General features: G+C 37.3%; 1 protein-coding gene across 16 annotated transcripts in view; it reads left to right on the forward strand.

Annotated features, from left to right (window-relative positions):
* LOC123764978 (electroneutral sodium bicarbonate exchanger 1) overlaps window positions 1-18,173 on the forward strand; it is a 151,801-nt gene that overhangs the window by 82,545 nt on the left and 51,083 nt on the right. For 15 of the 16 annotated variants that reach the window (XM_069333371.1, XM_069333380.1, XM_069333383.1 and 12 more), the window contains 2 exons: window positions 334-507; window positions 1,032-1,198. In XM_069333371.1, the coding sequence (XP_069189472.1) occupies window positions 334-507; window positions 1,032-1,198 (341 nt within the window). Of the gene's footprint in view, window positions 1-333; window positions 508-1,031; window positions 1,199-7,979; window positions 8,007-18,173 lie in introns of all 16 variants that reach the window. The other variant, XM_069333379.1, reaches the window with a different exon arrangement.

Consider the following 18,173-nt stretch of genomic DNA (forward strand, 5'->3'; position numbering starts at 1 on the left):
AATCGTATACGTATGTTTTGTGCGGTTTAAGGGTTAAGAAACTGATAATTTTGACATTGCTAATATCTATCTCCAGTTAAGGTACATCAGCAAAAACTGTTTTCTGGAGGTCAGGGCACCTGGAAAACAAATCCTTATTGATCAGTTTGTGGTGAGAACTCCAATTACAGGATCTACCAGTCAGGACTCTCAGATAGAACCCAGCAATGTCTCAGCTTCTGACACTATATGCAAATCACAGTACTGTACTAGTATTATGATTTGCTTGCTGTAAGGCTCAATAAAATTTAAGATTTTCTATTATAATCTTACTTTTCAATTTGATACTTTCAGTTAGTCGTGATGATTGGTATTCGAAAGAGCTTGGATTGGATCTTTACTCAACGAGAACTCAAGATCTTGGATGATACCTTACCAGAGTTTAGCCGTAAGAAGAGGATGGAGATAGAAGTTGAAGCCGACGACGATGATGATGATGTAGAAACCAGATTGCCAAAGGAAACTACTGTAAGATAAAGAATATATAATATCTATTCATGATGTGAGAAATTTATATACTTATTGAATGATTTATTAATTGATTAATTAATTGATTGTATAGGTATAAAGGTCAGAGCCAATAACCAACCAGTTTTACTAACTATGGAAACTGCTTGGTACCCCCTAATTCATTTTGTACATCTTCCTTCATCTGTATGACAGAATGGCCTAGCTCCCTAGTGTCATGTAGATGAGTGTGGCAGGAGTCCCTTTGGCAATCAATGGCAGTTGGTTATCTAGTGCTGATCCTTATACATGCTCCTGAAGCAGTAGTAGTGTGTGGGACTTCACACCTCAATTCAAATTTATATATTAACTTTGGCAACATTGTGATTATCCTTTTTATTATATCTTAAGGTTACTGTATTATGTTTATAAAGACCAGACAGTTAACTTTTAGATTACAAACTTCATTTTAGTTTCAGATGAAATGAATCATTAATATTTTAAAACTTCATAGGGTTACATTACTTTGAACTTTATTTCCTTAGATACACACTAGTGAAGGAATGATGACCATCCCATTAGCTAATGGAAATGTGATGAAAGTTCCAATGAATCCAATCAACATCTCAGAGGAGGTGAACAAGAGTGGAGTGTGGATGGACATAAACAAAGACCAGGAGAAGAAGGCCCCAACATCCCCAACTAAGAACAAGTAAGAGAAGCTTCTATTCCACAGGTCTTCCTGCTTTCAGTTCGGAGCTAACAGGTTTATTTTGGGTTCGAGTTATTTGAAGTGTGGTATTATCCAGACATCTGAAATACCATTTGCTTAAACGTTTAATAATTCTGGTGTTCAAAATTCATTAAATATAATCTCGGTTGGATTACATTTCAATGCTTGACTTGACATTTGCTGTGATAAATTTAAAGTTTCCTAGTGCGAAACCTCATATTATTTATTAATTCTTTATTAATGGTATTACATTTGTCATTTTGTGAATTGGAATGCTAATTTGGGTTTTTATATAGTTATGGAAGATCCTGTATATTTTATTTTTTTTCTTAATGCATTTTCATAGACTGATTTTTGTTTATTAGTTTTGCTTCATATTTCTTGTAATGGCAAATTAATTCAATAGTTATCAGTAAAGTTACTGGATAATTCTAATGCAGATTTGTTACTTATACAACTACAGAAAATATATATATATATATATATATATATATATATATATATATATATATATATATATATATATATATATATATATATATAATATATATATATATATATATAAAATAAAAATATAAAGTGTGAATCTTCATGAAAACCAAATTATTTTAATATTAATAAGAATTAATATTAATAAGAAATACAGCATTGTTATTTTTACATATTGAACATGAAGTGACTCCTATGTAGTTATACAAAAATGATACAGGGGTTTTGGTGATATATATATATATGAAGACAAAGAGGAAGCTCCTTTTTGTTGACCAAACCACACTAGAAAGTGTAGAGACGACGATGTTTCGGTCCGTCCTGGACCATTATCAAGTCGATTGTGATAATGGTATATAATGGTGATAATGATGATAGTCACAATTGACTTGATTGTGACCATTATTGTGATCTCTTCACTTTCTAGTGTGTGGTTTGGTCAACATTTTTCAGCCACGTTATTGTCACTCCTCAACTGCAAGCTCCTTTTTGTTGGTATGGAAGGTGGAAATACAGCAGAGTACTTTCTCGGCTCCCTGCTACTATATGAAATATATAAAATCAATAATACAGTGATCACGATTATCCAGATCAACAGGGCTGGATGTCTCGATAACAATAATTCAAATAATTGAGTACAAGATCACGAAATGTGCTTTTTACTATTTGTGTTATTTTGGTTTTTATTTTAAGATACATGTGCTAAAATAAAAATACCTGTAATGGTGTTTTAATAGATAAACTCCAATGTATATGTAGGAAACTAGCAACATTTGTGTTGTTTTATATAAATAAGTGTCCTCCAATGCCAAATTATGCCAGAAAGTCACGGATAATGAGGATTAACTCCCATAATTGGCCAAGTTGCAGCTAATGGAGTTAGAGAACCTGAAATTTTTTGTCCAAATATAGTCTAGGATTTAGGACCAGCACCTTCGTCACCCCTAGAAAATATGGCTGCATGAGATATAAGGAAAATAAATCGGGAACAAAGAATCTTGAAGTAGTAAAATATTTCAAGAACACTTTAATGGGATAATGAAGAGAGAAATACAGTATGTGATATCAGGCAATGAATAATATTTGTTATTGCAATTCAAGATGCTTCTGTGTGAAATTCAAATTTAAAGGTGTAAATGTGGAGGTTGAGGTTACATATGCACTGTGTGATAACATAAGGTAGAATGAAAATGAGGTCTTTAAGGGGCAGCTTAGAGAATGATATCAGCACTAAACTTAGGAGTTACATAATATATATAATAGGCAATATAAATTGTAAGGTAGGAATAGGCCCTGAGAATTACATAATAGGTGGAAAGGGTGTTCCAGTAATAATGATATTGGCTGCTGAGTTAAGTAATTTTTTAAGTGAAAGAGAATGATCTATTACCAATACAGCACATATTTTAAGCAAAGATAAGCCTAAACATATACTGCATCCTCAAAAAACCAAACCTTCTTATAACAAATACAAACAACATACATATTTTCCTATCAGATGGCTGCACAACACCCTATAATTTTTGTTATATAAAAGTTTTACTGAACTTATACCGTAGCCTAAAGAATACAATAATACTACAGGGGTATTAATATTTGCGACTTATACCCTCAGTGGCTTCTGAGAGGTTATGTACAGGTACCTCTAGATTAGTTCCATCATACCAGATGTCTATGAACATGTTATGGCTGACTGGGAGCAGGGACCAGAACCCTGCCACCTCGCCAGAGGTGGAAGTTATGCGAGTAATACAACTTTACATGTTTGACGGAAAATCTTTAGGAATAGCTGAATCTAGGCCACAAAAACTAACTGATAAAGAAATGTTGATACTTTTCTTGAAACTCAATCACAAATACAGAAAATATCACCTTGCCACTTCCCTCTCCTACCACTAGATGGCAGCACTAATCAAACACCACAATCACTCTTGCTCTGGTACTCCTACTGAAACACTGCTCCACCTAAGACCTCTTTATTGTGTTTTAATGTGTGTGTGTAGTTAAGTGACTGCCTTTTTGCTTCTTCTATGGTCTTATGTTGGGTGTCATGCTTATAACAGTCTTAGCAAGCATATGTGTCAGTTACCATGTGTGCCTCATGGTTTTTAACCTGTTTCAGCTGTGAATTCAGGATTATCTTTGTATGCTGCTAGCAAATATCACCTACTACCATATGATTATGCTTAGGATGGACTCCTTTCAGGTCCTTCCCTATCTCAGGTGGTGCCTTGGGACTTGGTTGCTCGGTGAGACCTGTAAATGGGAGTAACATAGTTACTCCCGTTATAAAGTAGTTTTTAGTATGATATTTGGTTCAGCTCAATCTAGTACAATACTGTGGTTATGGCTGAAGTTTGAAATAAAGACTTGAGGTAGAATCTTTTCCTGGGTAGGTAGGTAAGGTGTGGTGTGGTCCACCTGAAGATGTGTGTGTAACATGCTTAGGAGCTTGTAGTGATACATTATGTGATAATTGGATTCATAAGATGGTCTCTGTTGTGGTGTGCATCCTCACTGTAAAAAGGCAATAAATTGACTATAAACATTAGGTTATATAATTTAGGCATCATCAGTATTTTTGCAGGACACATGTTATGTATATTTGTTGGTAATGGGTTAGCCAAGACACACCTTGTACAGTTCTGCAGGTATAATACTTGATGACATTGATATGCCTACTTGGTCTGTTTGGCATGCCATCTCAGTCCTCCTCCTTTGGTTAACACCTTCCTACAAGGCATTTGCTGGCACAGTAATGTCACATGTAACAATTTTGGAGTTCTCAGATACATTGGAAGAACTAGGGAAGGTATTTTGTTTTGTTTGAGTTTTGAGAGTTCCTCTATTTTATAATCCAGGCCTGGGACCAGACTTGTTTGCTGATAACTTTCTCCATCTGCAGGCTTACATATCTACTACATCCTGGTTGATCCAACATTTTTTTGCAAACATTTGTTCAATTGCCTTTTGAACACCTCCATTTGCATTCCAGGAATATTTTAAGAATTACTGGAAGGAGGTTGAAAAGCTGTGGGCCTCTTGACGTTCAAACAGTGTTCTCAGATTGTCTCTGGCACCTCTGCTCTTCACTGGATCTTTTCTAGGCTTCTTACTTTGGCACTTGGATTGATGGCTAGCCAATTATTAGCAAAACCCTTCACTGCCCTTGTCAATGACCCAAATAATGATATTTCTTGAGGTTTCAAATATTGTGTGGAATTTGTTGTTAAACCATACCTTATTTCCACTCGTCGTTTTCCTTTGCCAAATGGTAATTGACATATTAGGGAAATATTGTCATAATACTGTATATATATTACTAATTTAGTGAAGTTTCCAACTAGCTATTGATTAAATGTTTTGAGGAGATACTTAAACAGCACATTGATGCTGTGATGCATAATCACAGCACGGTGATTATGCATCTGGTGTTGACCATCTCCAGGCGGCTGCAGTTCAGATGTGTTGACCTGCTCATCACACTTTTGTCCAACTTGCTATTCTGAGGAAGTAAAACCACAGGTGGGGTAATCTTTCCATCTGCAGTCACCATAGCTGGAAAAACACAGCATTAATGTGTATAGCTTAGGGGGTATTCTACATATTGCTACACACTATTTAGGCTACATATAGTATAAAAAAGAAATGTATTTATAGGCCTAACCATCCATACATTATTTGAAAACATCATATGCAAAAGTGGCAACTCTTACCTACTCATAGACCTACATCGCATATGTGGGGTATACAAATGGTAGGTATTGTGAAATTATGGCTATTGCTGTTTTTTTCATAAATACGTGTAAAAATATTATGATTAATTCCCCAAAAAACACAGAAGCTAAGAGACCTGTGGCAGATCAGTGATCGTTGGGTAGGCAGTGCTTAGTGTCCAGACGTGGCCAGTGGCATGTTGAGTGGCATACATCTCTTTGGAACCAGTGAGCTTTAAGGCCTGACATTTACTTTATATGTAAGGTAGCAAGCATTTCACTATGATTTGCTGTGTGTCTTGTAGATGATTTAGCGAATGTTTACTTTGCCATCCAAATACAAGCAATAGGGCATTTCCGGCACTATCAAGTGTTTTAAGACTTCGTTCTGTAATAGAAAATTACTCCAGTGATTCCATTACATCAAATATCATCATAAATATAAGTAATAATCATCCTAACCAAGAAATTTTATTTTTTAACACTTTCACGTTCTGATAACGCTGAAATGTGTCGTCTGCACTTCGTCAGTAAATATTCCCATAAAGCTAAAATGTATCATTCAATTGCTATTCTTAAAAATTTGTATATTCATTACCATTGTGCATAATCTATTAGAGATACTTTTGTTTTTGCATCTTTTCTATAGAAAATTCATATTGTGAACATTTTGACACCAAATTTATAGTTATAACCCAACAAATACACTAACTTCGAAAATTTAAAATGATTGTAAACATTTCTGTATCACTGAGCAGCCCGTGAGCAGCCCTGAAGCCCAGAATGTTTACAGTTAGGAATGCGTGGAGATTTTTACAACCAAAAATATCCCCCGACTTTTTTTCCCTGCACTGATTTGTGTTGTTTTCTTGTTTAATTATTTTTCTAGTAAGTAATGTTACTGCTCTCTTCATATATAGAGTACAGTATAGTATTAATCAATATACCATTCAAGATGGTGACCATGTCTTGAACAAGAGAGAGATCAAATTTACACACAAAATAAAAAATATAAAGTATATTTATCACCAAGTTTATAATTCAGTTCAAAATGCATAATTATATATACAGTACAGCACTTTTATGCAATGTGCAAAAAATATACTGTAAATACTGTAACATTGATTATTTATGTTGAAAATCATACAAATATAATTATTGTAAAGTGAGGTGTGAGTGTGAAGGTGCACGAGAGGTATTCTAGTGGGTCAGGGGGTTTACATTTGGTTCTGTTGCTTATAGATGGCATCACCTACCACTTTTGGTCCAGATACCAATTTTGAAAGGTTGAGGACCTGGAGAAAAGTTGAATATCACATGCAGTGAAGGACAATTTTTTATACATATATTTGGCAATAGTCAAATCTTGGCAAGAATAATAATAAATGTAATTATGCACAAAAAATTACCAAGCATCAGTTTACATTGTAAGTAAACTGTGCAAGGCATATTCAGTGCATATTAATGTGTTCAGAATGCAGAAAGTGGCATATATAAATTTATGCAGAGTACAGGTAATACTATGTGGAAATACATGTATTTTTCAGTTAGACCCAATGTGATATGAGAAAACCTTCCCTGAGTCTCCAAGTAGTATTAAACTTGGAGTATTGCTATAAACCTATTGGGAAGAATCATATACAATTAAGATTAAAAATATTTATTTTTCTTGTGTACTGGTAATTTATGCATTGACTGACCTGCTTTCACAATTTTCTAAATCGAGTGCTGTTTTGAGAACTTATATTCGACAAAATTATTAAATATTCTTAATTGCAGTACTGTATGTTAATACTGTATTTAATTTCATAAAAAAAATTGACCTCAGAAATAGTTACAGCTGCTGGACAACCAATGAGCAAATTTTAATAGTTTCAATTGCTGGTTTACCATGTAATATAAATTTATTGTTTAAATTACTGTATTTTACTACATAGAAGAGGATCACGTAGAATGAAACATTCAAATTGTACTTGTTGAAGCAGAGTTGAGAGATATTCTGTAATATACACATGTAAAGTACTGGAAGATCAGGTTCCATGCCTATGCAGTAATAAATCAAATGAAAAGTCGTGGCACCATATGGTCAGTTAGGGAACATGGTGAAACCATCAGACGTGTACAACTCTTCAACTTCTTGTTATCAAATATTAGAAATATTGCTGAATATACAGTAGAAGCTTTCAAGCGAGAGTGTGATATGTTTGTGCTGATGTTATCTGATTTTCTAACTATCATGGCTGTGTGCGCCCTGTAGGCAACGAAGACAGACAACCTCATAGAGCAGGCAGTAACCAAGAAAGAATTGCCCCAGGCCAGGCTGTAATTGGAAAAGAATTATTGAAATTGCTTATAGGTAAATTTACAGGTAATCTACCTTATTAACTCAGGCTATCTCATCACCAAAAATCCTGTATCACTGCAATAATTTATTTAATATTATCTCTTAATTTTTAAGATCACTTAAAAGATTATCAGTTACTTGTAACTGTACTGCTTAAAGCATTTATATACATATAAGTACAGTATATATTTCTTTCACTTGGGCCCCCTAGGAACCTCGAACTTCCGATCCCAAAAGCGTATGCACTCTTTAATTTCAGTTTATTACAGTTGCCCATTCATGCTGCTTCCTGTGACATTTTTATATACTTTTGCATGGATTATTTTGCATTATTATACTTTGAATAGTTGAGATAGTATTCCCAGTAAATATCGCTAATGCTAAATACTGTATAGTAACTACTTTATACTTAAGTATTTGTATATCCTATAGTAGACTGCTTGCTTGACCAAGATAGGACACCATGACCATAGTTCTCTTCCAATAACTACACCTAAGTAATTACTTACATATATACGTACATTATGCGCACAAAATATTCATCAGTAAATCTGATATTGGAAGGACAATACAAATAATATTTGGAATTTCAAAAACAAGTTGAGTATGGAAAGCTCTTTGTTCCCTCTGACCCAGCAATAGCGCGCTCTTTGAGAGAGTTATCTTTTAGAAAGAATGTTCTCTTTCAGAGATAGATATTCTAGTATTCTAAAATAGAATACTATATCTCTTTCGGAGATATAGTATTCTATTTTAGAGGGATTGTTTTCTGTTTCAAAAAGACTATATTCTCTTTCAGAAAGATTGTATTCTCTTTCAGAGAGATAGTGTTATTTTTAAAGGAAGATGGTGCTCTCTTTCATAAAGATAGTATTAAATTAATAAAGGTAATTATTAAGATATTATTCCGCAAGATAGTTAAAACTAGAACTTATATAAATCATTACAATAAAGGCTGGATTACATGGGAATTGTGTTCTAAGTCTGATAAATAGTATTCTCCCATTGAGATCTAGAATTCTTTTTTAAAGACATAGTGTTTTCCTTCTAATGGATCATGTTCTGCTTTTGAGAGATAGTGTCCTCTTGCAAATAGTGTTCTCCTTCAGAGGAATAGTTGGGTTCAGAGTATGGGTGTTCAAGATTTTTTCCAGGAGGAGCAAAGTGCATTGACATTACACACAAAAATATAAAAATGGCTAAAAGCAGGATTTTTATTAAGTTAGAACCAAGCTATAAACCTACAAAAATGCAGATTCATATATTTAGAACAAAATTGGTATAATATTACTAATACTGTAAATGGTAATATGAATGTAGCCTTAAATTTGAGCATTTGTCATTATTTTAGAACATCACCCTCTCCCTACCCCCCTTATTCTGGAAACTAAAGCTCTTAGCTTGGAGTGTATAGTTGACTTCATTCATGAGTCCCTGTCAGGGATCCCAGGCAGGATAGAAATGGAAATCACGTTTCTTTTCACCTATCAGCAAATAGGTGTCTAGGAGATAAGCAACTGTTAAGGAGTTGCATCCTGAGGGTGCAACCTGAGGTCCCCCAAGATCTTCTACTTGAGGGACCTTGATAGAAGCCCAAAGTATATATACACAGGCTTCCTGTCCCCAACAAAATGAAAACTAATTCAATTATCATGGTTGATGTCCAGAAATAAAAGCAGTTTCTTAGTCAGGTAACTTAATCGATATTTTTGAAAAGTTTAAATTTATTTCATTAATTCGAGAAATAAAAAGAACTACAGTATTTACAAAGAAACTGAAGGTGTCTATGATCATTGTTAAATTAGTTTGATTTCTTCCATAAAAACAGCTTTGTTTGAATTAATTTTCTCCCTTTTCTCACTCAACATACACAACTTGGGTAACCGATCATCTGTCATAGTTGATCTGAACCATGCTTTAAATTTGCACACTGTCATAGGCAATGTTAATAAGATGATAATTGCCTGGTGAATGGATGGAAATAATTACGTTTTTGAAAGTAAATCAAGGAATTCTATGTTGTTGTCTTTCATTACTGTTGAAGACCACTTATCAAACACTATTTGCTTTAGTTTAAACAAATTCTAACTTGTATAGATCATTAATGATAGTTATTTGGTCTCTGAAACTTTTATAGTTAAGATTTGCAATCATAGCTGGATGAATTGAAAAAGGTTAAATTAGACACTATTAGCTTCAGTGAAGTAAATTTTTATGGGACTGATTTTAGAATTCGGATATGGCTGAAATATAGGTTGCTGAAATTAGTCTTTGACATTTGATGTGCATAAATATTTGTAATAAAATTATTGTTATTAGTCACTTCTCAGCTTGAAAGTTGGTTAATATTTTTGGGTTACTAACGTAAAATGTACAGTAACTAGGAAAATGTCACTCCTCTCAAGCATACAATGCTGGCCGTGTTCTGATGTTATAGGTTATCTTGAGGTTATCTTGAGATGATTTCGGGGCTTTAGTGTCCCCGCGGCTCGGTCCTCGACCAGGCCTTCACCCCCAGGAAGCAGCCCGTGACAGCTGACTAACACCCAGGTACCTATTTTACTGCTAGGTAGCAGGGGCATAGGGTGAAAGAAACTGCCCGTTGTTTCTCGCCGGCGCCTGGGATCGAACCCGGGACCACAGGATCACAAGTCCAGCGTGCTGTTCGCTCGGCAGACCAGCTCCCTTACCTGTTGAATGAGATTCATGGATAACTTATCTCAAAATACTTGTACACCAATGTTGCCACTTTCAAAATGTAAAATTTTGTTTCCATTACACCAAAAAGCCACTGTGCAGTGCAATGTATAAAATAGCTAGTCACCATTTTCTAAAATTTTAAGTAAAAAATTAATAAAAATTCTGCAATAAAACTAACCATTTTTATACATAAATTATAAGAAAATTGAACAACCTTTGACCGTTACTTTGGGTGCCCATGTTTCAGAAGGATGATGATATCCTTCAGAGGGAAACTTTTTCAGAATGATAGTGTTCTTCAGAGGAATTGTATTGTCTAGCAAATAGATTGTGTTCTTCTATGGGATAGTCTTTTCAAAGGATAGTGTTTTTAGAATGATAGTACAGTATTCACTTTCAGAGGAACAGTGATTTCCTTCAGTGGTATATTGTTTTCCTTCAGTGGAATAGTGTTCTTTATCAGAGGAATAGTATTCTTCAGTGGAATAGTGTTCTGTATCAGAGAAATAGTATTCTTCAGTGGAATAGTGCTTTTCTTCAGAGAGATATAGTGTTTCTCATCAGAGGGATAGTACTTTCCTTTAGAGGGATAGTGCTTACCTTCAGAGGGATAGTGCTTACCTTCAGAGGGATAGTGCTTACCTTCAGAGGGATAGTACTTTCCTTCAGAGGGATAGGACTTTTCTTCAGAGGGATAGGACTTTTCTTCAGAGGGATAGGACTTTTCTTCAGAGGGATAGGACTTTTCTTCAGAGGGATAGGACTTTTCTACAGAGGGATAGTACTTTTCTACAGAGGGATAGTACTTTCCTTCAGAGGGATAGGACTTTTCTACAGAGGGATAGTACTTTCCTTCAGAGGGATAGTACTTTTCTTCAGAGGGATAGGACTTTTCTACAGAGGGATAGGACTTTTCTACAGAGGGATAGTACTTTTCTACAGAGGGATAGTACTTTCCTTCAGAGGGATAGGACTTTTCTTCAGAGGGATAGTACTTTCCTTCAGAGTGATAGTGCTTTTAAAGGAATGTCATTCTAATATGGTTGCATATTTTTGAAGTACAGTACTAAAAAAGATTGATAATTAAAGTTTCTTCAATAAATATTACTATATTTATTGCTTCAATAAATATTACTATATGGAAAATATATAAGTACAGTATATTTATGGTTTTTGTGACCATGATTTTAAGTGAGAGTATAATATTTATTTAATATAATGTATGATTTTTCTTGGGGGGAGGGGGGGAAGCCCCGGAGGCTTTCTGGAGCTATTCAGGCTGATATGGATATATTAGACTTTGGCATCAGTCAATGTGAATGGAGTTCTAGGCCTACCAGGGACCATGAGCCAGGACCTGGCTCCTTCAGAGAGGCACAAGGAACAATGGCCTATCGAAACCCCCGTGTGGTTGGAAGCATTCAATGTCTGCCATTGACCGGGTCAGGCATCCAGAAAGGTAAGCACCCCAAAACAAACCCCCTATTCTGGTTAAAAAGTTGCTACTGAAAGCCGAACTATTGAACAGAACTCCCCAAACAAAAACGAGCAAACGAGCATGACATCACCACGTCACCACGATGCTTGTTTGCGCAGTTCCCCCCCCCCCCACCCCCACCCCGGGATGGGGAAGGGGAAGCCCCAGACCCCTTACACCGGCTATCCACACCCCAGTTCTTAGGCTGAGTGATTGGCAATGATCGTGTCACTCTGGCTCCTGATTTCCTTTCCTCCAGCTCTGTTGCGTGTGGTGTGGTGCTGTTTCTCTGGTGGTGTGAGAGTCAGGAGTAATTTCATAAGTACTCAAGCTGCATGCACCTAGGGTTACCTTCCCTAGGTAGGTGGCTTCGTTGATTGTGTCCCACTTGCGTGTTTCATCTCGGCAGGAGAATCAAGTTTTCTAGTAGTCCTTCCATTATTTCTTATCTCTTCATAGGTGTACTTCTGTCTCTGTTCCAGTTGTTTTGTCCTTCCTTTTGTGGTTGTTCCAGGAACGTCATTTTATGCCGAATACTGTCGCCTCGCATCGTGTGGGGCTGGCGGAGCCGCTGCAGCTTGAGTTTGGCATTGATGTTACTTCCATGCTGTTCCACAAGCTGTCTCATGCGTTGTTTCACCTCTGGTCTGCTCATGTGCTGCCTGAGTCGTTGCACCCTGGTCGTTGGACCGGGTGTTTCCTTTTCTCTCTTCTCCTTGGTTTGTGTTGGCCCCTTCGGTTCAGAATTGTTTTTCCAAGGCTCTTTTTATGTTGGCATTGGCCTCTGGGGATCGGGTTGGAGAGCTTCATGCTCTCCGGCGCAGGGGTTTCTGCTCTTTTGATCCTGGTGGTAGGTTTGTTCAGTTGCTGTCATCTCCTTCTTTTCTGGCCAAGAATGAGACTGCTACTTTCCGAAAGGGCACTTGGGTTGTTGATACTTGGTTGGTTAGGCCGGGGGTGTATCATGTGTTGTGTCCAGTCGCAGCTATCCACCGTTACCTGTGCGTCATGGCCTCAGTTGCCGGGGACGCGCTTTGGGTTGACCTGGTATCCCTCCTTCCCTGTTCCAGGGTTCGGGTCTTCCAGATCGTCCGCAGGGTTATTCGGTCCTGCCAGCCTGTGGTTTATCCTCGTACCCATGACATTTGTAAGTTTGCTGCACTGGTTGCCATCTTCAGTAACATGTCTTGGGTTGATACATGTTACCCATGTATTGATGGGTAACATTAGTTACCTATGATGGTAACTGATGATATTCGGGCACACGGTTTTTAGAGGTCAAACAGGGTCATGGCTGCTCGCCACCTTGTAAATGTTCCTGGGCCTCGCTGGGCCTGTTTCGCTTTGGGTCGGTGGTTGCAGCCAGTTATCTCGACTTCGTGTTAAGGAGCGAGTGCCGACCGCCTCCCGGGTAAGTCCCTCTTGTCTTTGTCTTTGAGTAAGTAGCTCCAGAAGCCGCAGGGGCTTTCCCCAGAAAACCAGCATTGAATGTAATGAAACGCTATTTTCTGGGGGAGACCTGGAGGCTGCCCGGCAACCCTCCCTCCCTCCGGTCGTTGGTTTCACATGTTTTGACATCCATCCTCAGAACTGGAGTGTGGATAGCCGCTGTTAGGGTCTGGAGCTCCCCCTTTCCCCTTTGGGGTAGGGGGGAGCTGCACAGACAAGCGGCGCGGCGTTGTGGTGACGTCATGCTCATTTGCTCTTTTTCATTTGGGGAGTTCTGTCCACTAGTTCGGCTTTCAGTAGCACGAGTTTCTATGGGCCATTGCTCCTTGTACCTCTCTGTGGGGGCCAGGTTCTGGCTTGTGGTCCCCCGTAGATCTAGAACTCCATTCACATTGACTGATGCCAAAGTCTAATTTGGACATCTTCGCTTTTGATCTTTCTAACTCGAGTCTGTCACTGCTTGTATGGTGAGCAGGTTTCTTCGTTGATGGTATCATATTCGTTCAATATCCCTAGCAGGCTGGATAGCTCCTGGAAGCCTCCGGGTATCCCAGAAAATGGCGTTTCATTACATTCATCGCTGGTTTTTACACACTATATAATTTTCCAGTTCTGTTTACTAGCATTTTCACACTAACATAAATATAATTTATTTCTTTGGTATCCAATTAATTGGGAATAGTATTATTTTTTCTTTGTTATTTACTAATCAGCATTTTTTCAATATTTTTATTACCTTCCTTTTAATGAGAGGGATCTGTGATTTTTATCAATAGATTTAATCTGATGAATCTTCACTAACTTTGATTTATTTTTGTTTGACATTTAATAATTTTTATATTTTTAGATTTAAAAATTTATTACTTAATGTAGTCTACTACATTTAGAAATATACTTTATGAAGTAACAAGCTTTGTAATGTAGTGCATTGCATTAAGTAATGTACTGTATTAAGTAAGGTACTGTATTAAGTAATTTACTACACTAAGTAATGTATATACAATACTAAATAATGTACTGCATCAGTTAATGTACTGCATTAAGTAATGTACTATATTAAGTAATACAATTTCTGCTACTTGAGATTCTTCTCTTTGGAAATTAATATGAGCTCTACGTGAGTGTTGGTTTTGGATCATTTCTCATACATGTAGAAAATGTAACATGTCAACATGGTCCAGCACAACACAAACACTGAGTGCATATACAGTACACATAACTAATATTACAGTGGATACCTGCTAATGCTCAGGAGTCCATATCAGGCAGCCATCTAAGTTAAGCACATGTGTAAAATATATTTTTAAGGTTTCTTATGTACATACAGTAATTTATAATTGTGGTCTCTTATTTTCACATTTACTTTCTTCAAACATCTTTTCTCTATTTTACTTTTCATATCCTCTTATAAATTTGTATGATTTCATCATATCTCCTCTTTTTCCACCTGTCTTTTAAGACGAGTCTCTCTCTTGAGGTTACTCCCCTTTCTAGTGCCTTTAAACATCATTACTCTTGTTTCTGACCTTCAGAGTGAGTGTGTGTGTGTGACATAAGAGAAGAGTCTGGCATGAACAAAATTTACCCAATTAGTTACATTGTATTTGTTTTAAAACTTGGGGTTGCCGATATGATGAAAGGTTGGGGAAATAGACCATCTTATCTTGAGGTTATCTTGAGATGATTTTGGGGCTTTAGTGTCCCCGCGGCCTGGTCCTCGACCAGGCCTCCACCCCCAGGAAGCAGCCCGTGACAGCTGACTAACACCAAGGTACCTATTTTACTGCTAGGTAACAGGGGCATAGGGTGAAAGAAACTCTGCCCATTGTTTCTCGCCGGCGCCCGGGATCGAACCCGGGACCACAGGATCACAAGTCCAGTGTGCTGTCCGCTCGGCCGACCGGCTCCCTCAGTGGATGCTCAAACCATGCTCATGTTTGTTAAAACTTTAGATCTTTCAATGGTTTTCTGTGTTTGTATAAGCTACCACATAAAGCTCCTAAGTGTGTTAGATTGACAGATTACACAGGTGGCCGATTTGATCGAGATGATGAATGGCAGATTATACTGGTATTAGTGGTGTTGATGGTGTTGATGGTTATCGATGTATTGCCTAGTTACACTCACCTAGTTGTACTTGCGAGGGTTAAGCTTTGGCTCTTTGGTCCCGCCTCTCAACTGTCAATCAACTGATGTACAGATTCCTGATCCTACTGGGCTATTATCATATCTACATTTGAAACATTTATTACCTTACCTAACAAACCATTCCGGTCACTCTCAATAAAGAATTCATTTAGACTCCCGAGTTTTCCTAGTTTAAAGTCGAGTTTCTTGTCTTACGTTCTCCATTGTATTACATGTTGTACAGTATTGTTACTTTTACTTTCTAATTACTTTTCTATGAGTACATGGGCACTATTACTTATTGGAGGCAGGTATCAAAGATCTGTTTCTTTTTATTCCTGGTAAATATTAGTTCCAGTAATGATAGAATGTTGGTGGTTAGTAGTGGTGGTGGTGGAGTTGGTGGGTTGTTGTGGTAGGTGTAGTTACAGGATGAAAACCTGTTGTCCTGTTTTTCCAGCACTCTTAGTCTTATGTCACTTTAAAACTACTGTCGGTTTTGGCCTCCACTACCTTCTTACTTAGCTTGTTCCAACCATCTACCGCTCTGTTTGCGTCAGTGAATTTAAACAAAAAAATTTTGGCAGCTTTATTTAGTTAACTTAAATCTAATACAGTACCTCTTCTTCTTCTTGAAGTTCCAGGTCTCAAGACTCCCTCTTTATCAATTTTGTTGATTCCCATTACTATTTTGTACATAGTGGTCATATCACCTCTTTTTCTTCTATATTCGTGCTGTGACATATTTAGGGCCTCTAACCTCTCCTCGTAGCTCTTGTCTCTCTTTCAGTTCTGGAAGCCATTTAGTTGCATGTCTTTTCTAGATTGTTGATGTACTTCTTAAGATATGGGCTCCATTCAACTGCTGCATATTCCAGCTTTGGCATCTCAAATGCTTTCTTGATGGTAGCAGCTTGTTATGGTGGTGGGAGTGGTGGTGGTGAGTTGTTGTGGGGGTGGTGGTGGTGAGTTGTTTTGGTGTGGTGGTGGTGAGTTGTGGGGGTGGTGGTGGTGAGTTGTGGGGATGGTGGTGGTGGGTTGCTGTCATGGTAGTGATGGTGGTGTCATTGGTGGGATTTTGATGTGGTAAGTGAGGGGTGTTGTAGTCGTAAGTGAGGGGTGTTGTAGTAGTAAGTGATTGGGGGGGTGGTTGTGGTGGTGGTAATAGGAGCTGTTGCTGCTGTGGTGGTGGGTTGTTTTGGTAACGATGGTGGTGAGTTATGGTGAAGGTGTTGGGTTGTTGTGGTGGTGGTTGTGGATATGGTAGTAGTGGTGGTTTGTTGGGGCATCAATGATGGTGGTTACAACATCATACATGTAACAAAGGCACATTAATTTTGATTTGAGAACCAGAGTGAATAATGGTGAATCATCTTTAGTATTTAGTTATGTAATTGGTGTGTAATTTATAACTGTGTCTCATACTTTAGAGTCAGTGTTAGAGATTTATCATTAGGTATTACACACAATGTAATGGGGCAAAAATCCAAATTTGTATCTCAAATTACTGTAACTGCTACCTTGGCATTGATCTAAAATGTTGCCTTAGGACAAGTGATAGACAAATTGGCTCTTACTCATCTCAGTAATTTTGAAGGGAAGGGAAGGGAATTATCAGGGGAAATTGCCAAGCCATTACCCCTATATAGCACTTGGAAGGGATCAGGATAAGGATTTGGGATGGGATGGGGGGGAAAGAATGGTGCCCAACTATTTGGACGGTCGGGGATTGAACGCCGACTTGCATGAAGCAAGACCATTGCTCAACCATCCAGCCCAAGTTGTTGGCTAATTTGAAATGAACTGGAATAGGCTGGCACATTGCCAGGTTGTACTAGACTGGGTATATTATTGTACCAATAAGGGAGAAAGGGAGCAACAAGTCAAACACACTGTAAATATCATGAACTTGACTTTGGTTGTCACTCATGTGTGAACTGGATGGCCTTTTATATACTTAAAGGTAAGATTCCATTCATTCAAATTCTGTACTGTATTATGATGCTTCAGCAACTGTGAATAGTACGGTCTGTGGACTATGTGCATAACATATTAGCTGGTATCCACTGTAAATATGATTGTGTGCAAGATTTTGCTGAAACACACACATACATGTACACACACACACTACTGCTGAGTCAATTTTTTTAAGTGGCAATTTGGAGCTTTTTGCTCTCAATGTTTAGTAAACATATGTAGAACAATATTAATTACTATGAGATTGAAGCATGACATCCATTTTCATTTTTTCATTTAAAATGACAGTGAATCAGGGAAGAACTTAATTTAATTTTATAGTATACTATATATATATATAATATCTCTCTCTCTATCTCTCTCTCTCTCTCTCCACAATATCAGTGTATTGTTGCTGAAATGGCAGTGAATCTTACAATTGCTTCCCTGATTCAGGTGTTAATGCATGAATCATTTAAATTAGATAAGTATGCTGTCCCCATTTTAGTATGCTCTGTGACTTCTGAAGACTAAGAATCGCAAAGGTACTGATCTTAAGTGCCAGATCCTTTAGAATTCAAAATGAAGGTAAGTATGAGAAATGAACAAACCATAAGAGCTTGAGTGTACACACTCTTGGAAGCAGAGGCTGTCACAACCGTTCCTGTGCCTCACAGACATTCCACATGCAGTTGC

The sequence above is a fragment of the Procambarus clarkii genome, chromosome 29, assembly GCF_040958095.1.
Source record: "Procambarus clarkii isolate CNS0578487 chromosome 29, FALCON_Pclarkii_2.0, whole genome shotgun sequence".
Classification (NCBI taxonomy): domain Eukaryota; kingdom Metazoa; phylum Arthropoda; class Malacostraca; order Decapoda; family Cambaridae; genus Procambarus; species Procambarus clarkii.